We start from the raw sequence: 24,395 nt of genomic DNA on the forward strand, positions 1-24,395 counted from the left end.
AGAAATTGAGATAGAAGAGGTCTTACAGAATATCTGTTCCAATCCCTTTACAAACATATGCAAACATATGAAAACACAGGCCCAGAGCCTCTTGCTCAAGGTTACCCAGTTAGTTAAGGATCAATGATGGGACTTGAACTAAGGTCCTCTGACTCCAAAGACACCATTTGTTCCCTGGTATCATTCTGCCTCTCCATTTTCAGAGTGCCAAGTAAGAGACTATCCTTTAGAAAGACTACACATATACATACACACACATCCATACATATAAATGTATGTATGTATGTATGTTATGTATCTTTCCCTACATTCCACCATCCCCCCCTCCACAGGATATAGGTCAAAAGCTAAATAAACCCAAAAATGTACCAGTAGTTTCTTTAAAGTGCTAGAAGGCAAAAAACTATTGTTTAATTCACTTTTAAAATGTAGCTCAACAGCAATTATTAAATATCTATATACATCATACTGTTTTAGTTTCCAGAAGAACTAAAAAGGCAGATGAATGCTATGTACTTTATACAGCAAATTTATCCTTACTATTAATAATTTATTGACTATAGTGTTACCTCTATTAATAATTGATGCCTTCTGTTTAAGATGCATGCATATATAGAAAGTCCTCTAGTTTATACCAAACACTGGTTTCTCCAAGCACTAAAATTATGTTTATTAATCTCACAAATTACAATAAATCTTTTCTCAATAAAAACTGTCCCATATTGACTATTGTACAACATCACAGTTTAATAAGAGATGATATCTTTTTCTCTCAGTGGCCCAGGGAAGTGTTCAAATTCTTGGAGCTAATTTTCATTGTAATTATAAAGCAAAAAAAAGTATATTGCAATATTAAATTGTATTGAATCTATTGAAATTTGTAGAGTAGGGGAGTGACATGGTCAGATATGTACTTCAGAAATATAATTCGGGCAGCTGGCTGGAATGTGGAGAAATTTGAGACAAGGTGCCCAATTAGGAGGCTACTATGGTAGTCCAGATTACAGATGATGAGACCTGAACTAAGATAATGCCTGTGAGCAGGGAAAAAGATGCAGAGGATATGTGAGAGATAGTGTGGGGACAGAAATGGTAAGATTTAGCAACTGACTTGGATATATGGGATAAGGGAGAGTGAGCAGCCAAGTATGACACCAAGACTTCCAACCTATAGAGGATGTTGGTATGCTTGACAGAAATTGTCAAGTTCAGAAGAAAGGTGGATTTGGAGAAAAAACAATGAATTCTGTTTTGGACATGTTGAGTTTAAGATACCTATAGGATATATAACTGGAAATGTCAGTGAACTCAGGAGATAGACTAGAGCAACTATACAGAACAAAGAGTCATCTGCATAAAAATAATCATGAAAGACATAATGGAGCTCATAAGGACACCACAATAAAATAACAAAGAGAAAAGGACCCAGGACGGAACCGTGCAATGCACCGAAATATAAATGATGATCCAGCAAAGGAGATCAATAAGGATCACACAAGTAGAAGGAAATAAAAATATCCAATAGTCAACTACTGTCTATATTCTTTTCCTGGATGCATTTACTTCATTCTGCATCTGTTCAGGCAAGCCTCACGTTTCCTGATTTCCTCTTACTTGTTGTTTCTTATGGTATGATGATATTTCATTACATTTATACATATATATTTAGATGTCTGTATACATATATACACAGATATCCAGATATGTGAATATATTCAATATTTCATTACATATATAGATATATTTAGTATCTGAATACATATTTATATGTATTCAGATACTAGATACATAGCTATAATTTTAATGAAATATCATTTTGTAAGAATTATATATATATATAAACACAGATATAAAAATATATTACATATCAAAATATCTGGATAGTTATCTCTATCTTTTGTTCAGTTGTATCCAATTCTATGTGTCTCCGCAGACCATATTGTTTATAGGGTTTTCTTGCAAAGATACTGAAGTGGTTCGCCATTTACTTCTCCAGTGGGTTAAGGCAAACCAGGGTTGCTGATAAGTGTCTGAGGTCACATTTGAACTCAGGTCTTCCTGACTCCAGGCCCAGAATTCTATCCACTGAATCTTCTAGCTGCCCTATCTCTGTTCAGTCATTCCCAAATCCGTTGGCACTTAATGTACCACCACCTCTTATTTACTATCAGAGAAAGTGCTATGTATATTTTGGCACATACAGAATCCGTCTCTGAACTCCTTGGCATCCAAATTATTTTGTAGAATGGTTAGACCAATCTATAGCTCCACCAGCAGCCTTATAAGACTCCTGTCTTCTTGTACTCCTTCCAACATAGAAATTTTCTATATTTTGTCATATTTCTCAATTTGTTGGTTATGAGGTGAAACTAGGAGTCCATATCTTTAATTAAGGAATTCTGTAAAACATTAATAAAAGACTTTATGAGAAAATTAATATTACCATAAATGAAATGAAGGCACCAAGGTCACAGAAAACAAAACACAGATCCAGGCATTTTGACATTGATTCCTCTGTTCTGCTGCTGTCATGAGCGTGAGCGAGGGAGATGGTTCATAGTCAATAAGCCCATTTGTTCAACAAAACATTTAATTAAGTATGTCTCATTAAGTCAGTCTGCCACTGGGGACAGAAATCACACACTGAAACCTGATTAGGAGACTTCAAGTCAAAAATATAAATGAACCACCCAGAAATTTAAATCAGCTGAAATATGAAAATGTTCAGCAGCCAAAACCAACAAAACTAATATCCTGTTTCAATCAAGGTTACTTGGTAACTTAACAAAAATACCCCCAAAATGAATTCATTAAGCAACTGCAAAGGAACGGTATGGAGCCATTAAAGAATAAAACCCTGCAACAAACTAAATTCAAACAAAATTAACTTCAAGAAAAATAGCCCCCTTTTACATTCAGTTTGGCATCAAGGCCTTCATTGTTTCCATACAAGAACAGCAAGTTTTTCAATCATATTATAAATATCATCTTAGGGCTTTATCTCATCAAGTTTACATAAATGGAGTTATATCTACTACCCAAGCCATGATTCAACTCTACAGTAAGCCATTTTTATGCCTGCTATAATTTTCTTTTCATGATATTCTAGCCTTCTGTATCATTCTGCAAAATCATTTTCAATTATATATTTAATCTTTAGGTTATAGCTTAAATTACACCCATAATGCACTCTGGATGAAATCCTGCTTGTAAAAAATAGGCATGTGGCTGCCATTGCCTTCAAAAGGTTAACAGCTTCAATAGAAGATATGTGTGCCAATCTGCCACCAGGATGGGCCAACTTCAACCTATCACTTTCCTTTAAAAAAATCTGTGGGATTTTTTTTAAAGATAAAATGCAGAGTTCACATGATACTCATGACTCAAAGAGGTGATGAATAAAAAAAGCATTTCAACTCAAAATCTGAACCAACTTTCACATACTGAAAAGTGTTCCCAGCATCATTACTTTCTTTGCTTTCCAAAGACTAATAACTATTTCAGGGACCTAGACAACCTGGAAAACTATGCTAAACTACATCTTAATTGTTAAACTTAGGCCTAAGTCTTTGATAAAAACATAAGTCTAGGGAGGCATCATCTACCAGGACTGCTAGAAAAGGATCTCTTTACATCATTCACTCTATTCCTGGAGCACAGACAATGGGACATCATAAAGGTATATTCTATGGTGCTCATAAACGAACACCACTGGACTAAGAGCCTTGGGCAGGAAAAAAATGACTCCAACCCCTAATACATGAGTAAAGACATACTTAATACATGCTCAGGAAAGCAATGCTGACTTAAACAAATTAAGTAACTAAAATGTCCACTTGACCCAGAAATTCTATTGCTAGGCATATAGTCCCAAGCTGACTATGTGAAAAAGAAAGCCTTGGGCGGAGCCAAGATAGCGGACTAGAAAGACACACTTTCACAGGGTCCTCTCCACAGCCCATAAAATACCTGTAGAGAGGGACTCTCAACAAATTCTGGAGTAGCAGAAGTGGAGAACAACAGAGTGGAGGAGATTTCCAGCCCACAGTGACCTGAAAGGCCCACGGAAACATCAGTTGCGCTGGATGCAGAGCCAAGCACAGAACCCAGCCCAGCCTTGGCCAAGCGGCTCGGCGCGATGAGACTCTGGGAGGAGGACACCTTGGGGGCAGAATATCCAGTCGAAGTAGTGGGTCCTTAGATCCCTTGGCCCACAGGCGCCAAAGGTCAGTGACGGGGTTTTATCAGCAGGCCAGGAAGGGAGAAGTGCCTTCCCATAGCTCCAGCAGCAAAGTTGGTCAGAGAGTATTGGTCTATCACCACTTGGGTATGAGGGGAGACAGTGGAAGGGGGTTGATCCACCTGCTCCCTCAGGAGGCCCTGCTGCTTCAGCTAGCCAGGTGTGCCTGACACTGTGATGTCTGTTGACTGGCAGCTGACAGTGGTGCTAGTGAGCACAAAGGCTCCTTTCTCCACAGGAGTTATTTCCCTGAATGATGGCCAGAGGGGCCAGACTCAAGTAGGACTGGTGGTTTCTATACCTCCAGGGGAGGAGGATGAACTATAATCCTACAAAATAGTCTGCCTCTTTACTGTCCTTTATTACTGGTCTCCTGTTCAGTGGGCACCCTTGGGAGGGAAAAAGTGAGAAAAATTGGTTCAGAAGGGAAATGCTGAGTATGCAATTTCTAAGAATTTCCAAGAGTGAAGCTCTCAAGACTCTTCCATCCACTGTTTTGAGTCATACAAGTAGCCCCCTCCTAAGAAAAAAGCAGGCTCTCAAGGCATGAATTTTGTGGCAGACTAGACCTCCTACAACAGATATTCCAGCTTAGAGAATACCCAAGCAAAGAATAGCTAACAATTAAAAATCTATTATTGCTAATGATAGATCCCAGATTTACAGTTTTACATAGAATCCTCTTTTTGTATTGTTCTATGTTAATGGAAATGCTTTTTTTGGTTTGTTTTAGAGGGGGAGAGGCAAGGCAATTGGGGTTGGGTGACTTGCTCAAAGTCACACAGCTTGTGTCAAGTGTCTGAGGAAGAATTCGAACTCAGGTCCTCCTGATTCCAGAGTCACTGTTCTAGTCACTGTATCATGTAGCTGTTCTGGGAAAGGCTCTTTTAATGGATGTGTAAGTTTACAAATTTTTAAAATGTCTTTTCCCAAAGCTACAATGATAGATTCTACCAACTGAGACCTACAGGTTAATTGAAAGGATTAAGAAAAGCTTCTTGACATGTGCACATCTGCATCAGCAAGGGTTTTCACATTGTTTGAAAAATATATGACATCCTAAAATGGTTTGAATATATACGCAAACTCCTCAGAAGCAGCTAGGTGGCACAATGGATAGAAAACTGGATTTGGAGTAAGGAAGACCTATTCAAATCGGGGAACTACATCTACTTCCAAAAACTTGGCCACAACTGCTGAAAAATTCTTTTGTTGCTACTTAGCTTTCATGCATGAAATACATGAAGTTATTTCAACTCAGAGGGCTTTACCCAAGGTAACTCATGAAACAAATTCATTTAAGGAGATAACTAAGAAAACATCTAATAGTTTCCATCATCTAACCAATTCATGCAAAAACATAATGATCACAGGACCATAGATTTTGAGCTAGAAGGGACCTTCTGTCTGCTTTCTGCTGAGTGTAAAAAATAACAAAGTAAAACTTCTTAGACAATCAGGATTCCATACTGCAAGAAAGGAAGGAAATAATCTAATTTATTTTAAAAGGCACACACAATTATAACTGTCATGTGAAACACGTAAGCTATATAAAAGGCTGCACACAAGATACTACATAGAAGTCCTTCCAAACAAAACACACCCAGGTCTATGGGAAGTTATCTTATCTTCAGTCCTTACCCAGAGACTGTTAACAGTGCTTGGAAACCTGAGAGTAGAATGAACTTCATCAAAGAAGTCATCTGACAGAATAAGCCTCTGATGTAATGATAATACACCTGATCTACTGCCTCTATAATAATAAGGGTTATCTTGTTATCCACGGTCAAGCATCACCATCACTGATGATATTCCTCATTTCTCATGACGTAGATTGAGGACATATCATGTAATCACCAATTTTCTTCAGTGAGGAGGCCAACGACCATAAGTTTGGAAGCTCTGGCACAAGCTAACAGAGTACAATGCTGCCACTTTCATTACCTCTATGCTTTTAACACTTTCAAGGCTTCCATTCATTCTGAGGTTGGCCGAAATCAATTGATGCTGTGAACTTCTTTTTCCCTGCCTCACTGTACATAGTTGAATTCTACAATCACCCCAAAGCTATCCTACTTAGACTCCCTAGATAGCAACCAGTCATTTTTATACTCATCCTTAAAAGTAGAAAACTTGACCAGTACAGACTCTGTTTTGTGATCATGTATTTGAACAAGGAAATGATGGCAAGTCTATATCATGAACAATCACAGTATTGTAATCATAATATTAAGTTTAATATGGTGAACCGTTAATTTACAACATGTCCACTTTACTCAAGCAAAAGCATTTATTACAATAAAGGTGGATATCAAACTTATTTTTGATGCTTGGACTTGCATTTAAAAAAGAAACAAACCACTGCTGGAAACTACAAATTAAGTAGTCAAAAAGTCTTATTCTTTATTGCTTAACCTCCATCATCCATCCCACCTTCAATTATTCTGAAAGCAATAATGGCCTTCTTCTTCAGACGCCAAGGTTTGTTGGATTTTGTATGTTTTGCGTGTTTCCTCTGCCCCTCCCCCAAAACAATCTTTAATGGTTATCCCAATGAAAATTAATCAATGAGCTTAAAAAGTTATTTTTTAGTACTTGCAAAAGATGAGGAGGGGAAAAGATTTTTTTGGCTCCCCACTGTTTAAATACACAATAACATGTAAAATTTCAAGTTTGAACTCACTACTAATTTGCATCTGCCCAGCACTGCCAGGCAATGATGAAGGAAGACGATATAAGACAAATTTCTAGAAAAGTCAAGAAAACAGAAAGTGTGTATAAACTTGTATGAATGTTTGATTTTAATATTGGGATCATAAAACAACTAGATAAATTCATGAATCTGAGATGCATAACCAATTATTATGGGAAGCAATGCTATGTACCTCTAACCTTTTGGTTTCCTGAAAAAGATCCATCAGGATCTGTCAAAAACAGGATACTGGATCAACAGAACAAGGAAATGATACAGAATTATTCATAATATCTTACACTGTGATGCAATTATACATAGCTTTCCCCATCTCTAAGGAATCTTTAGTATGTGTAAAAATCCTATTCAAGAGGAAGCATGGTATAGTGAAATTGAGGCAATCCTACTCTCAACAAGACAGAAGACAAAAGAACATTTCTAAGCCTCAGTTTCCTTATCTATAAAAGGGAGATAATTCTTGCCTAATCTCCTCTGTGGGGTTACCAGGAGACATAAATCATTTACAACATGTGTAAGCTGCAAAGCATTCCATAAATGTATAAGGTTTATGCATTAGAGTGTTATTTTTACTAAATTATTTGCAAAGTAGTAGGGCTAAGCTACCTTAGAATTAGATTGATATTTATTTCCTACTATCTAAATTTTAAACACAACTCTTAAGAATGTTAGGACGTAATACTATTTAGAAGGCAGACCCATATGTAAGGCAGACACAATAAGTAAGAGTGGATAGGACTCAGTACCTTAGCAACAAAAACAGAAAACTCAACGCTTCAGCATCAGAAACTTCTTATGAACATGCTACTCTAATCTTTCTTTATTGCTTCAAGTAAAATCACATACTCAAACTACTAGAGATTTAATGCTAGATTTCTCCAACTACTTAAATAATTAAAACAAAGCCTTGTAAATAAGAGTCAACCCTTAGGCTTATTTTGATCTTCAAGGTTTGTGATTGTGAGGTGTCCTTACCATAAATCTAAATTAGTACAAATAAACAGGGAAATATTGTTTAATCTTTATTTACCCCACCCATCCATTTGAGTCATCATAAGAAGTTAAGAACCTCAAAGTTTAAGAATATCCGACTTATTCAATTAAATGTACTTATGAGGAAAATTTACTTACATCCAAAGAATGTTCATTCACCAAAATGAGAGACATGTTTTGTGACACCAGTCTGCAGGCATAGCCTGTTAAGAAAGTGAAATAGAAAACAATGTTACACATTTGCAATGACACTCCCTTCAATAAGTTCTTGATTTTTAAAGATTGATTGGCTAGTTTGTCAATTATCCAGAATCCTTGCTCCTCTCTTCCTTTAACTTCCTTCTACCTTTAAACCATTTCACAGTCCATTAGCTCATCCACATAGGTTAGGAAGAAAAAACCTCAACTCTATCCATTCTGCTTCTTGAGCAGAAGTGCCTGGAAAAAAGGTCATTACAGACAGTCCTGCACTGCGGAATGAGAAATGGGCAAGTTCATGAAACCCAGGAAGGTGGTGCTGGTCCTGGCTGGGCAGTACTCCAGGTGCAAAGCCATCACCATCAAGAACATTGATGATGGGACCTTTGACAGGCCCTACAGCCATGCCTTTGTGGCTGGTATCGACTGACACCCTCGAAAAGTGACTACAGCAATGGGCAGAAAGAAGATTGCCAAGAGCTCAAAAATCAAGTCCTTCATGAAAGTTTATAACTACAGCCACCTCATGCCCACCAAATACTCTGTGGATATCCCATTGGACAAAACAGTTGTCAACAAGGATGTGTTCCATGATCCTGCACTAAAACATAAGGCGAGGAGGGAGGCCAAGGTCAAGTTTGAGGAAAGGTACAGGACAGGCAAAAACAAGTGGTTCTTCCAGAAGCTACGGTTTTAGAACTACTGTGTTGATCAGTAAATAAAATGTTTACCAGAAAAAAAAGAAAAAGGTCATTACTAACAATTTAAATAAGTACTCTCAGAATTTCTATGATTTTTCCCTTATCCCTACTATCCTTATCTCATTAGCTTCAATGGAGACACATTGTTTCTGTTTGTCCTTCATTCCTGAAGAAGACCATGACACTAAGATGATAAAATGACTTGCAGTTGACTTTGATTTGAGTGTGAGAGGGCTGTGCAAGGTCACCAATGTCACTTTCTTCTCCTGAACCATCTGGGTCCAGTGACCTGATATTCATCAGGGCGACTGGAGATGGCCAAGGATGCAATATAAAAGAGTAGAAGGAAGTATCTTCTCACATCTTCAATGGAGACAACCTTGGTCTTTATAATTTTATAACATTTGGTTGCAATTATTTGGGGACTGAGGTTGTTGTGCTTATTTATACTGGTATAGTCATTGTATATGTTGTCTTCCTGTCTACTTCTTTCATTTTGAATCTAAGTCATTTTTATGCTTTATCCTCCATCATATACCATCATTCCTTATAGCACAGTAATATTTCATTACATTTATGTACCATAATTTGTGTAGCTGCTCCAGCTGTTAAAGACAAATTAGTCTGGAAGGGAGGGTACTGGAATGTGAAGGTACAGGAAAGGATTCATGCAGGGATTATCTGATTGAGGATGGAAGAGAATTTGTTGTTCAGTTGTTTTAGTCATGATTGACTCTTCATGACCCCATTGGGGTTTTCTTGGTAAAGATATGTGAATGGTTTTACATTTCCTTCAGCATCTCATTTTACAAAAACTAAGGCAAACTGAGTTAAGTAACTTGCCCGGGGTCACCCAGCTTGTCTAAAGCCAAATTTGAACTCAGGAGGATGAGTCTTCCTGACCCCGGGCCTAGCACCATATCCACTACACAACCTAGCTGCCCAAAAGAGACCTTGCAGGTCGTCTATTCCAAACCTCTCATTCGACTAATGAAAACTATCCCTCCTGAAAGTCCTTTGAGAGTGAACATTTTTTAAAGTGTTTTTAACCTTGGTGTTCATCATCCTCTACTTTTTTTCTTGAATACAGGGTCAATGTAAAAGAACTTTCTCATTGAAAAATAATCCAGTTGCCTACTGTTCTATAGACATGAAGAAATATGGTCCCATCAAATCATAACAAGAGCAAAGAGAACTCCTTCCTTACATTCACTCTAAGGAATCTAATACAATGGACCTACAGGTCCCAATACCTGTTTGGATACAAGCTGTCAGAAATGTTAAGATTTCAGTACTAGTCTTAACCAATGAATATCCATTCCACCTTCACATAATCAGCCATTCCATCCATAATGATGCAGGAGAAAGAAACTTCTTATAATCAAAAAAACTGAGCTCCAATTTCAGCTCTGATGTTCTGTGTATGAGTAAGGACATGTCACAAGCTCTCAGTCTCAGTTTCCTCATCCATAAAATGGGTATTATACTAAATCTATGACCTACCTTACAGGGTTATTATGGAGAAAGGAATTTTGTACATGAAATACTTCTATAAGTCCATCATCAACAAGAATTTTTAAGCAAATATTATGTTCCTAGCACTGAACTGGACAATGGGGATAAGAATACAAAAAAAGCAAAATGATTTCTACGCTCAGGAGAGGCAACATGGACATATGTAAGTATAATATTGAATAAATACAAACAAAATAAAAATTTAATACTATGTAGATATTAAATGCAAGTGACTGAGAAAGCTAAATTTAAAAGCCAATTCTTTGAAGTTGACATTTAACTATCACTGTTCCAAACAATTTAGAGGGCAAATTTTCAGAGCAAGACACTTAACAAGTTTTATTCTCTACTCCCTAAACATTATATTTCCATGAAGACCCCTTCAGAAGTGCCCAAAGTCCACCTCAGAAAAAAAGCGAAGTCAATGTAGAGAAAATAATACCTACTTTATGATTGTATAACATGCCTGGAGAGGCAGCTAGGTGGTACAGTGGACAGGCCTGAATCAGGAAGACTTGAGTTCAGATGTGAACTCAGACACTTACTAGCTGGGTGACTGCAAATCATTGCCTGGCTCAGGCTCCTCAACTGTAAAACAGGGATAATAAAAGCATCTATCACTGAGGAAGTTGTGAGGATCAAAAGAGATAATATCAGCAAAGTGCTTTAAACAGTGCCTAACACATAGTAGGTGCTTAATAAATGTTTGTTCTCACCACCTACCCCATCCTTAAATTACATTACTTTTTAAATGTCAAACATTTTCCACAGACTCTTTACTTGATTGGCAAGCAATGCTAACAATATTTTAAAAGTGTACCTCCAATGATATAAAATCATCTCAGGATAATTTTTTAAAGTATACAACTATGATTCTACGATCCCAATATGGTTGCACTATGCTCAGACCAATCATATAGGTAGGTCACAAGTATATGTGTCAAGGATTTTTTGTAAAGGACAAATCACATGCTCAGAAAATTTGTATTTCATGTACAAAATTTCTTTCTCCATAATAACCCTGAAAGGTAGGTCATAGATTTGGTATAATACCCATTTTATGGATGAGGAAACTGAGACTGAGCATTTCTTATATTTTTGTCAAAAGTAGCTTCCAATGAGGAGTAATTAAGACTTAGGGCAAGCAGTAACAAACGAAGCAGGTTATTACAGCATTTGACTACTAGGGAGATAGTTCAAACCATTTGTATCCTTTTGTATCCTCAAGTATTTGTATCCTTTTTTTTTTTTCCATTTCCAAGTTCCAGAAGTTGATTTTCCCCCTCTAAAGTCTGAACCTTTAGATCAGGTCCAAAAGGAAGGTGGTACACTTTATTTTCATTTAAAAGGGGAGGAGGATATTGCAACTTTAATCATTTTCCTCTCTGTTGGGCTTACTCCTCCCCTGGAGGACACTAGCAGCTTTAAGCAGCAGACTGTTACAAATTCAGTATAACTAATTCCAAAGGATTTTCTAGTAGTTTTTGATTGGAACAACAGCTGCAGCAGTCAGTGAGCAGTAATTTTTAAATACCAGCTTACTGCTTAATTTCACATCTTCCACTCAAGCAAGACGCTATTTGACAAGTGAACCTGGACAAAGATATTCTAGAGAAAATGTTTTAAGTATTTCCTGGTCAGAGTGTCAGAGGAAGGGCACCCCCAAGGCAACTGCTGCATATTTAAATATGCAGTGAGTCAAAGCTCTAAGACCAAGCAAAAAGCATTTTCTAAAATGGTAGGATGAAGGTAATTTCCTTAGAAAGTCACCACACAGCACAGATGTAATTACAAAAGCCACGGCTATTATGTGGAGTAAATTTGGGCTTAGCTAATGTGGCAAATTAAATTAAGTCTGCTCCAATTCTGGTGCAGTTGATTTCTGATGTTTGTGGATAAAATGAGATCAGCTCCTGGGTCAAAGCCAGGTATGAAATGTCAATCCACACTTGTAAATTGAGTTCTAGATCTTTAATCTAGCCATCTAACAAGAGGATCATAAAGTGGCTGGGGAGAAAACCTTTGGGAGCTTATGTTTTCTGCCTCAGAAATTAACAGTGCTGCAAAACTATTTGTTTTTCATATTACTTCAGTGTAATCGAGGTTCAAAAAAACCAAAATGTAACATGTGGTTTGTTTTACTCTAGTTCTCAGAAATGGGGCTTTTTTTTTAATAAAAAAATACATTGGCAATCATCCAACACAAATCAAATATATCGACCCTTTGAAACTCTCTCACTGATTCTGCTTTTCTTTTCATTATATTCTTTGTTAAGATAAAATCATTATAAGCAAGTCTTTAATGCCAATCTCTTCTGAACACATCAAAGATATCTCACCTACACCAAGAAAAGCTAAGTTCTCCCATGAATTAGAATGTACTGTGATTCTGAATTTAGCCCAGGCTCACAAAAGATGTACTCGTGGGAAACCCCGAGTTAAGTAAGCAAAGTCTCTTCCATATTTTCCCTAAACCTCACTTACCTTTCCATTGTGTTCCCCTTGCCCATGACTTTTCAATCTTCCTACCCATGGCATGCTTACCCTTGACTCCTGGCAAGGTTCAATTCATGGGCCCCCTCCCACTCCAAAGACTTTTCCCAAATCCCCCAAGGCTCTTACTTCTTCATTATGAATATATGATATGTCCCCAGTAGAAGGTAAACAACTCAGGGTCAAAACTGTCTCAAGAGTACAGTGTCTGGTATGTAGTAGGTATATGCATGTTTGCTGATTAACTGTTATGTATTATGGATTTACTTATCCGTGTATTCTTTGTTTCCCCTCAACAGAATATAAGGTCCTTGAGGACAAGAAATATCTAATTTTTATGTGTATCCCTAGGACAGTGCCTATCATATGGAAAACAAGACAAAATTAACTGAGTGCTAGGCATATTTGCAAAAGAAGTTCAGAGACTGGAAATCTAATGCCACTGACCTGACTAGAATTCCATGCTATAATTCTAGTTCTTCCCTTTGTCTAAAATGACCCAGCTTTCCCCACATGCTTCTTCACAGCATCAGCCATCTTTGAGTCCCAAATTTTCATCCCTCCTCTGACATGGAGCCTTCCCTAACCTGTTTAGCTCAGCAGATAAGATTGTCCATCTCCGAACTTCTTTTGTGTTTATCTCTAACAATTATATTTTGTCTTGTTCTCTGTTTTGTTTCAAGTTTAGGTTTCATCTTCTCAACTAAATGACAAGCTCCTTGGGGTCAACTTCTTCTATTTCTTTCCCACCCTGTTTCCTTTAACCCCCTACATTATTTCCTTTCTGTGACAGGCATTGATCCAAGGCTCAATACATAAGATCAAAAATTTAGAACTGTAAAGGACTTCTGAGGACATCTAGTCCAGCCCCATCTCTTTACACATGAGGAACCTAAGGAATTTAAATGACTTGTCCATGGTCACCCTGGTGGTAACAGGTCGATTATAGTTACGTGATTTACCTTTTTCAGGGGAGGGAGAAATTCACAAGCTCAGAATCCATGCCAACTATATTATAAACTTCATGACTGAACCAGACTGAACCAGTAATGACAACAGTACCTTTCAAAAGGCCAGGCCAGTGAGTAGACTGCTGTCTATTTGGCAAGCCCACCATTGAGTAATTCATGCCTTTCTTCAAACTTTCAATATTCCCCTCATAAGTGATGAAAAAAGCATTAAATGAAGGTAAATAATACCTGCTGATGGAAAAGTTGCACAGTACACAATGATTTTAGGATAAAGTCAATTCACAACCTAAATTATTTTTTCAAATGTTACATATTCACTAAAAGACTTTTGCTCTTAACCTATTTCCATTTTTAAAAAGGCTCAAAAAATTATCTGTCCAATCCATTTGTATCACTACCTACACAAAGCACAGATATTATCTTCAACAATAAGAGAAACCATGACTGTATGAATCCCAGTGCTGGTCACATCTAAAATTTCACTTTAGACTAACAGATGCCATATTTTTAAGCTAAATAGAACTGCCAACTCCCTGGAACATGGCTAGTTAGCATAAGTTCAAGCACAGAAAACCAAAATTCTGGCTTCATGCCAGGACCATGCTTCCTAAAAACCACAGGACCTATGCAAACCTTGCTAGGTAAGCCTCAATGGTCAGTTTGGCTCACAAAACCACAAATTACCTTGAAATTAGGTTAAATTTAAATCAGCATTTTTATTTTAGCAAGTAAACTAAGAGAAAAAAATGCATATTTCCATTAAAAATAAATTCTAAAGTGGTAGAGATGACTTTTAAAAATCAGTGAGCCCTGAGCTAGCAAGCCTCTCATTATAAAGATGTCAAATACAGCCTAACTCATTTTGTAGAACTAGTTTGTTGTTAAGTGTCACAAGGCACCAAGGGATAATCCTAACAGTTCTGATCTAGAAGTCAGGAGGCTGGGGCTCTAACAGCAATTCTGCTGCTAACTTATTATGATTTCTGTGTCTCCTCATCTGTAAAATGAGTGGATGGATTAAATGATCTCTAAGGTCCTTCTGAGTTCTGAAACATGATGGTTTCAGATGAAAAATGTCAAGTAGTTTCATAAATTGCAACTATATCCATAAATTTAGCAACTACTTGATATTCCCCAAAATACACGCAGTCCACCTACCCAAAAATGCTTAGTAAATCACAAAAGTGATCGCAAAAACCTGGATGTTGAGCTCAAAAAATCTGAAAGATACAGCCTGTCATAAATCATAGTACCAAACTTTCCCAAACTGCACATTCAAAATAAGTGTCCTCCTCTTTCCTATGCCTTGTTTGAAAGAAAATCAGCAGGATTTTCTAAATCCTAAATGAAGGTTGAAAAGCCCACCTGTTTGGGAAGGCAAAACCATTTCAAGAATTGAGAAATATATTGAGTCACTAGTCGATACCTAGCACTGTTAGATACAATGGAGAACAGAGAAGGTATATCAAATAAGGACCTGATGATCTCAGAATCACATTTAGAGAGCTGCAAGGTTGTTGTATCTTCCTCACAGGTTTGTAAGTTTGTCCTTTGTTCTCAAAGAGGACTATGACATCATGGAGCTGATACCATGACATGCAAGTAAATTGGATTTAAATTGAGGGAGAGGTGTACAAAGTCACCAACCTCACTTTCTCCTCTGTAGCCATCTGGGTCCAGTAGTCAGATACACATCAGGATGAGTACAGATGAGGTGTAAGACCTTGGCCTTTTAAACCTAAGGTCTTTGGCAGGCCTGTTTGACCATTCATTGATTAAGGCTTAGAAAAAAAAATATAAGCCAAAGAATAAAAGGCCTTGAAACTGAGAGAAGACCCTCAGGGTTTCTGGTCAAAACAGAAATAAATTCTATTTACTTTTGGCCCAAACAATGACAAAGTGGGGTTTGGCCTACGACCTACTGTTGGCCAATCAGTGAGAGACAGAGAGGGAAGGAGAGAGGGAGGGAGGGAGGGAGGGAGGGAGGGAGGGAGGGAGGGAGGGAGGGAGGGAGGGAGGGAGGAAGGAAGGAAGGAAGGAAGGAAGGAAGGAAGGAAGGAAGGAAGGAAGGAAGGAAGGGAGGAAGGGAGGAAGGAAGGAAGGGAGGAAAGAAGGAAAGAAGGAAGGAAGGAAGGAAGGAAGGAAGGAAGGGAGGGAGGGAGGGAGGGAGGGAGGGAGCTATATTGCCAAAGTGGCCAGTTTCATTTGAGAGAAGGATTCTTCTCTAATGCTCCAGGGATGCCCAAGTCTCAGCATCATGAAGCCATTTCTTTCTCAGTGCCCCAAGTAGAGATCCTGAAACCTCAGTAAACCCTAAAGGAAGGGACATGTAAATCACTTATAAATTCTTTCCTGATTAGTATTATAAAAATACTCTTGGGAGCTGAGCATTTGGGCAAATGCACAGCATTAAAAAAAAGTGAACAATGAAAAAAATCAGGGGAGAGGATAACAACAACCCTGAATTACAAGAGTCACCAAGTTTGTTGCATATTTATGTATTTCTCTGTCCTTCTTTATATTCAGAAGTAGCCTTGCTGATGACATCTCCACAGGTGTGGAGTGCCTCCCTATTATCTCAAGTCCTGAATCAGAAAGAGTAAATTCATATATATCCTGAGAGTCTTTTCCATCTTTTGGGTCCCTTTGCTCAGGAATCATGACTAAAGGAACCATCCAAACCACACTATGCCTCTGGAAGCAAGGAAGCAGTCAGTAAGCCTGAGGGGGGTGTCAAGTCAAGTTGGCAGAGTAAAAGCAGGGACTTGCTTGAGCTCTCTGCCAAACTCCTTCAAATATCTGTAAAAAATGACTCTAAACAAATTTTGGAGCTGCAGAACCCACAAAATGACAGAGTGAAACAAGTCTCCAGCCCAAGAAAGCCTGGAAGATCAATGGGAAGGGTCTGTCATGCTGGGTTGGGAGTGGAGTGCAGTCCAACATGGGTCACACCAGTACACATAGTCTGAAGCAGGCCTCAGGGGACTTAATCACTGGCAGTTGTGGAGGTTTCCAGACTTTCCAGCCCACAAACACCAAAGACAGCACAGAAGGTCAGAGGGAAAACTTTACTGGACTTGAGTGGGGGAGGGGTGTGGTCCAGCCCCAGTCTGGGATTGAGGAGGTGATGATGGCAGCAACAGCAGCTGCTTCTGTAGTGCCCAAGATGATTGCAGGGATCCCTTTCTGGCATGAGGCAGGATTCTCTTTCTTTGCCCTGCTTGACTCTGGGTCACAGTCCTGGGGCAAGGAGGAGCACTGTGGTGGAGCTTGGATAAAACAGAACCAAAAGAATGAAAAAATAGAAGACAACATGAAATATCTCACTGGAAAAACCACTGAACTGGAAAATAGATTCAGGAGAGACAATTTAAAAATTATTAGACTACCTGAAAGCCATGATCAAAAAAAGAGCCTAGACATCATCTTTCAAGAAATTATCAAGAAAAACTACCCTGATATTCTAGAACCAGAGAGTAAAATAGAAATTGAAAGAATCTGTCAATCATCTCCTGAAAGAGGGCCCAAAAGGAAAACTCTTAGGAATATTGTAGCCAAATTCCAGAGTTCCCAGTCAAGAAGCAAATATTTCAAGCAGCCAGAAAGAAACAATTCCAGTACTGTGGAAACAAAACCAAGATAACACAAGATTTAACAGCTTCTACATTAAGGAATCGAAGGGCTTGAAATATGATATTCCAGAGGTCAAAGGAGGAAGGATTAAAACTAAGAATCATCTACTCACCAAAACTGAGTATAATACTTCAGGGGGAAAAATGGACATAAAATGAAATAGAAGACTTTCAAGCATTCTTGATTAAAAGACCAGAGCTGAATAGAAAATATGACTTTCAAATACAAGAATCAAGAGAAGCATGAAAATGTAAACAGAAAGGAGAAATCATAAGGGATTTATTAAAGGTGAACTGCTTAGACTCCCACGTGGAAAGATGATATTTGTAACTCAGGAGACGTTTCTCAGTATTAGGATAGTTGTAGGGAAGATACATATTTAATAGTGCATCTTACCTTACAGGAAAGTAGGGGGAAGGTAATAAGAGGGAGGGGTGATAGAGGGAAAGACAGATTAGAGGAGGGAGAAGTCAGAAGCAAACACTTTTGAAAAGGAACAGGGTCAAAGGAGAGAACAGAACAAATGGGGGGTGGGATAGGATGGAAGAAAGTATAGTTCGTTTTTCACAACATGACTATTATAGAAGTATTTTGCATCACTACACATGTGTAACCTATATTGAATTGCTTGCCTTCTCAATGAAGGTGAGTGGGGAGGGAAGAAGGGAGAGAATTTGGAACCCCAAATTTTAAAAACAAATGTTAAAAATTGTTTTTACATGCAACTTGGTAATAAGATGTACAGGCAATGGGGTACAGAAATCTATCTTGCCCTACAAGAAAGTGAGGGGAAGGGGATAGGAGGGACAGGTGGGGTCATAGAGGGGAGGGCATACTAAGATAAAGGGTAATCAGAATGCAAGGGAGGGGGAAGGGAGAGATGGGGAGAAAAATTGGGAACTCAACATCTTGTGGAAATGAATGTTGACTAAAATAAATAAATAAATAATGTTTACTATACTGAAAATTTAAAAAAAAAAAGTGCTCTGAGGCCTAGCCTCAAGGTTGGGTCCAGGTTTGAACGATCCCAGAAGCAAAAGAAACCTAAGCAGTGTAGGCTATGATAGCAATGAGAAGCAACTAGGTGATCAAGCCGTAGAGAAACTGAGTCTGTGTTTAGGCTTTCTCCACAACCACAACTCTCCAAGTGTCTTCTCAAAATTGAAAGGTACTATGGTATGATAGCTAGAGCACTGGACTTGCCATCACTGAGGCCTTGCTTGTATTCCTCCTCCAACATTTATTAGTTATTTGACCTTTAAGAAGACTCAGAACCTCTCTGTGCCTCAGTTTCTTTATCTGTAAAACAAAGAGGTAGAACTTGATGGCCTCAAAAGTTCTTGTTCTAAATCTATAGCCCTATGAAGAGTGATTAAGAAGCTTTCACACAGGGCCATCTCCAATTGTCCTGATGTGTGTCTGGCCACTGGACTCAGATGGCTCTGGAGGAGAAAGTGAGACTGCTGACTTCACATAGACCTCCCTCCCTTAAATCCAATTCACATGCATGTCATGGCATCACCTCCATGATGTCACGGTCCTCTTCCAGAATGAAGGACAAACAACAAACCCGTGAGGAAGGTACTTTAGGAGTTATCTATTACAATCCATTCACATTTCACAGAGGACAAAACTGAAAAGTGATATGCCCAAGGTCACATAGAAACTAAAAGGAATGGCCAATATATGAACCCAGGACCACTGACACCACATCTCAATCTCTTTCTAACATACCAGGCAGCCCTGGCATGTTAGAAAGAAGCTGAATAACTGGTGGAGGGAAGGGAAGGAGAAGGAAACAGAACAAGTCCACACGTACTATACATATATATGTGATGTATTCAAGAGCCCAAGGTATAGTAGGGCCAATCAGTGCTATGTCTGTCCAGGAAGAAGACAGCAATATTGGTTTAATTATCAGAAGAAAGCTCTTGTGTACAAAGTAGGAATAGATATAAGCCTTGAAAAATCAATAGCCCTCATTTGTTGCCACTCTCTGCAACTTAACATCAATAAATCATTTATAACATTTTATTTAACCTCAAATACATCCTTTGTTATTCAGCAAGGTAGCACAGTGGGTAGAGTGCTGGGCCTAATGTCACAAAGATTCACCTTCCTGAGTTCAGATCTGAGCTCAGATACTTAGTAGCTGTGTGACCTTGGGTAAGTCCTTTAACCCTGTTTGCCTTAGTCTTCTCATCTGTAAAATGAGCTGGAGAAGGAAATGGCAAACCATAGTATCTTTGCCAAGAAAATCCCAAATGGGGCCACAAAGAGTAGGACATGACTGAAAAACAACAACATATCCATTGCTAGGTCATTTAGGACATTTATATAAGCTATTACGCTAGTATTTCAAGGGCTCTGCAGATGCAGAGCAGCAGAGATGCTGCTCTGACACCCACTATCCATATGGTCTTAGGTAAGTCAGTTTCTTGGTTTCTTTATCTGTAAAATGAGGTGGTTAGACTAAATGACAGTTAGGGTCCCTCTTCAAGGAGTTTTGTTCTGTGAAATTTGGATTCAGTCAAAGGACCACACTTGAGGACCTAGGGGGCCACATGAAGCCTCAAGGCTGTAGGTTCCCCACTCCTGGAAGGTGAAAGGAAGTTCATAACAGAGCAAGGAATTCAGAGAAGAGAATGGAATTAGAAAATAGAGGAAGGGGACTATGGAGGAGTGGATATAGATGAGAGTTCAAGGAAAATTAGGAGGGGTAATTTTTCCTCAATAAATCATATGGTTACCCAATCACAGGGATTAAAGAGAACAGGATGGTGGCACTAGAAAGCCACAGAAAAGATCAATCAGATAATCAGAGCCCTCTATCCACTGCGCCACCTAGATACCCTTTTTGTTCAGTCCTTTCAGTCATGTTCAACTCTGACCCAATTTGGGGTTTTCTCAGCAAAAATACCAGAATGGTTTGCCATTTCCTTCTCCAGCTCATTTTGCAGAGAAGAAACTGAGGCAAACAGGGTTAAGTGACTTGCTCAGGGTCATGAAGCTAAGAAGTATCTGAGGCTGGATTTGAACTCAGGAAGATGAGTCTTTCGGACTTGAGGCCCAATACTCTATCCACTGTGTCATATAGCTGTCCTCTTCATCCTTATAGGCCTCAGTTTTTTCATATGTAAAATGAGGAGCCTGACTAGATGTTTTCTAAGGATCTTTTCCAGGTTTAACATTGTGTAGTGGCACAAAATAAGGCTAATCTTAAAAAACACTTTGAGGCATGATGGATCAGAAACCACTCTTGACTCTATCTATAACCAGGCAAGTTAAGATCAACTTCATCTTGAGCCTCAGTTTTCTTCCATGTAAAATGGGGATAATATCTGCACTCTGTACTTCTTAAAACTCAAATAAGAATTTTTATAAAGCATATAAAGATAAAGTTATTGCTGTTTCTCAAAGGTATCAATTCTATAGATATTCAGACCAAGAAACACAGGCGCTGTGTGTGGTAGGGGCAAGGAGCAAGGTGGAGATGGGGAGAAAATAAGGGCAGAAAAAAACTGTAAGATAAGGTAATATTACTTTGGCAAAGACTTCAGTTTTCAAGGAGGTGGGATTCAGAATTGGTCATACTTTTCAGATAGCTTTTATTAGCCAATTAAATAGATTCTGAGAGGTGTAAGCAGCATGAATTAAGACTTTGGTACTAAGCTTTCATTGATAAGGAGTCAATATAACACAGACACACTCTGAGAAGTCACTGTGAATCAAGAAATATCACTGAATTACACTGGAAGCCTTTGAGGATGAAGGATAAAGAAAGCCTTATTCAGCAAGCTGGTAAAAATTCCTTACCTAAGCAGCAACACATCTGTCTTATCTAGATTGAGCTTCAGCCAGTACATTCTCATGTATTTTCCTAACTTGGCCAGACTTTGGTTGGCTCAGGCAAAAAACAAAAACAAAAACAAAAACAAAAACAAAAACAAAAACAAAAACTCTCTCTCTCTCTCTCTCTCTCTCTCTCTCGAGCAGTAGAGAAAAAAGGCAATTATCTCCTCATCCCCATTCAGTAGCACATCAGCACTATCCAACCCAATTTTTTCACCATTTCCACAACAAGACAATTCATGGAGGATAAATCTGAGTTTACAAAGAGTATAGAGATTGAAAAAAACTTGCATAAGTCCCATTTCAAGGAGAAAAATAGAGAAGATCTGAAACAAAGGGAGGAAGGTGTAGGAGATCACATACACATTTTAATTTGCATCAGAGAAAAGAAAATTCAGGGTTTTTTGCTTGCAGTAAATTTAAAAAATCACAAAGAATAGTTCCTTCTCAAAATTAATAGCTTCTACAAGCAATACTAACTTCCTCTACCCAAAACATCTACAAAATATTTCCACACAAAAAGTAACTGGATGTCATAAACTCATCATTTTATCCATCCCCATACTTCAGTGTCTTGTTATTAAAAATAATGGGAGTCAGGAACTGAAGGCTCTATCTCGGCTTTGGAGTCAAAGATCTGTAATTTTATGGGTATGCATAAAGCCTCCACAGATACAAACTGAGACCCCTCTGTCATTTAGAAGAGAATGTCCAAGAATTTGCCATGGCTACAAAATCTATAATCCTAAGGCCAAGCAGGGAAGGGACTGTTTGAAAGATTTACAATCCATCACCCAGCTAGTACCTGAGTGTTTACTGCTCATTAGGAATTTCTGAAGCCTGGGGCTCAGTCTCTGAGAGTCCAAGCTTACCTCTACCACATTAAGACACTAGAAGATTATTCTTGGAAATTTATCATGCACAATCTCTCCAAATATCATACTACAACAAGACCATCCTTTCTTTACAATGCTGATGTCATGATATCAGTAGAGTATCAACTTTCAGTGGTATTTCCGGTAACAGGGATAGGATTGTATTAAATCACCTTAGCCCTCATCATAAACCAATGATATTCACTGGCAAGATACCCACAAGAATTCTAGAATTCAAGGTATATTGTACAACCAGGACTTCTGAGCAAGTTGAGTATATACGAGTATATACACCATCCATTCTCTCTCTCTCTCTCTCTCTCTCTCTCTCACACACACACACACACACACACACACACACAGAGACATTCTTTTCACTTTATAGTCATGCTTTTTTAAAGGCCTGCAAGCAGTAATAATTTATATCGCCACCTTATTTCCTACCCTTGACTATAAATAATTTGTTTCCAAAAGTCAAATATTTCCTCTAAAGACATTTGGCATGACTGAGGATATTCAAGAGTAAGTTTAATAGGGGCCTCAAAACTAACTTCAAAGGAGTTGAACAAGTGCTCTGACCAATGGTGACATAACTTCAAGTAACTAGTGTTAGAAGAGGATTACTCTGATGAGGTTAAGAGTCAGTCGTATACATATAAGTACTAGTACATCAATTTTAAGTCATACAAATGTACAAATACATCAGGTAAAAATTTGCTGATCAATAATGTTTTGCAACACCATTAGCAAATCACAACTAAGCCTCACTGTAAAGTTGTAAAACTCTATCATAACACTGTTAGGCTAATCGCCCATTGATATCATTGTTCTTATAGAGTTAACTGCTCCCATGATGTTTTTTTATTTAACATAATGAATTACAGGAAAACACATAAGACATTAGCTAAGCTATGCCTGTAAACCATCATGTGTAACCAAGCTTCAATATTCCTTAATAATGGTTTTAGGAAAATCACATGTGATTTAATTCCAAAGATAATCCTCAAACCTAATTTTGGTTAGCAATACAATTCTTCCACACCTAAATCTTTCATTTGATCTGCTAACAAAAGCAGTTGGACTGATTTCTAGTTCACCATCCCTTTCTGGTCTCTCTTTCTGAGACTCATTAGCACTAATAAGTCTAAGGTATAGACTGAAGAAGCACAAAGTCTGGAAAACCCATGAACTGGATGTGTCCCTAAATAATCAAAACTGGTTATAAACATACATAAAGATAACTTCAAAGTTATGCATCCATAATGAGTTATATGTCCAGAATGAGAAACTGGTATAGAATGATATCAAGTTCTGAGAGGGGAAAAGGTATTTTTATATAAAAGCACACATTTATGCCAATACCTTGCATTTTATAATATCTTGCTAGGAAAGTATATTGTAGGTCTTCACTCACAGTGGCTAAGTTTGAGTTTACAAAGAGCACAGGGAATGAAGAAAAACTCACGTAAGTCATATTTCAAGCAGAAAAATAGGGAAGAGCTGAAGCAAAAAAAAAAGGAAGGTATAGACCACATACAGAAGAGAACTTTACCTTAGAAAATCAGAATAATAACATAAGCTTTTTATCTCATCATCTTTTCACTCAGATGCATTCCCTTTAGTTAAAGCAAGTGTTCTCAATCAAGGGATGCTCAAGGGATCTATAGACTAATTTTGGAGAATCCATGAAGTTGCATGGGAACAAAGTTCTATCTTTATTTTCACTAACGTATGACTCAAATTTAGTATTTCCTTCAATAGTGTGAGAAGGCGTCCACAGGCTTCCTCAGACTACCAAAGGGATTCGTGGCACATAAAAAATGTTCAGAACCTCCTGTTTTCAAGGGGCCTTTCTCTTGCTTCATGATAGGAAAATCTTACTTTTCAATTAAAGTTGAAATAATTCCAGGATATTAACTACCTATCCTTAACACCAGAACACATTTGTTATCATTATAACTAGCTTCAACATATTACCTCTTTAAAAATCTATTACCTATGTTGATTGCTGTTTCCTGCTTATCCCCAGTTAGGATCCATATTTTAATTTCTGCTTTCATTAGTGTTGATATTGTTTCTGGAACACCTGCCTGAAGACGATCCTCAATGGCCGTAGCTCCAAGAAGCAGGAGATCCTAATTTTTTTTTTTTAACAACAACAACAAAAAAATTTTAATCAGTTACAGGTCTGAATATACTCAAAGGTAGCATCAA

At 38.0% G+C, this 24,395-nt stretch overlaps 1 protein-coding gene and 1 pseudogene across 8 annotated transcripts in view; one reads left to right on the top strand and one right to left on the bottom strand.

Moving 5' to 3' along the window:
• ATP8A2 (ATPase phospholipid transporting 8A2) overlaps positions 1-24,395 on the bottom strand; it is a 761,757-nt gene that overhangs the window by 464,336 nt on the left and 273,026 nt on the right. For all 8 annotated transcript variants that reach the window (XM_072611751.1, XM_072611756.1, XM_072611754.1 and 5 more), the window contains 2 exons: positions 24,178-24,316; positions 8,082-8,146 (listed from right to left, as the gene is read on the bottom strand). In XM_072611751.1, coding sequence (XP_072467852.1) covers positions 8,082-8,146; positions 24,178-24,316 — 204 coding nt within the window. The remainder of the gene's footprint in view (positions 1-8,081; positions 8,147-24,177; positions 24,317-24,395) is intronic.
• On the top strand, positions 8,428-8,883 carry LOC140505609 (large ribosomal subunit protein eL27-like; annotated as a pseudogene).

The sequence above is a fragment of the Notamacropus eugenii genome, chromosome 5 (assembly GCF_028372415.1).
Source record: "Notamacropus eugenii isolate mMacEug1 chromosome 5, mMacEug1.pri_v2, whole genome shotgun sequence".
In the NCBI taxonomy this organism is placed as follows: domain Eukaryota; kingdom Metazoa; phylum Chordata; class Mammalia; order Diprotodontia; family Macropodidae; genus Notamacropus; species Notamacropus eugenii.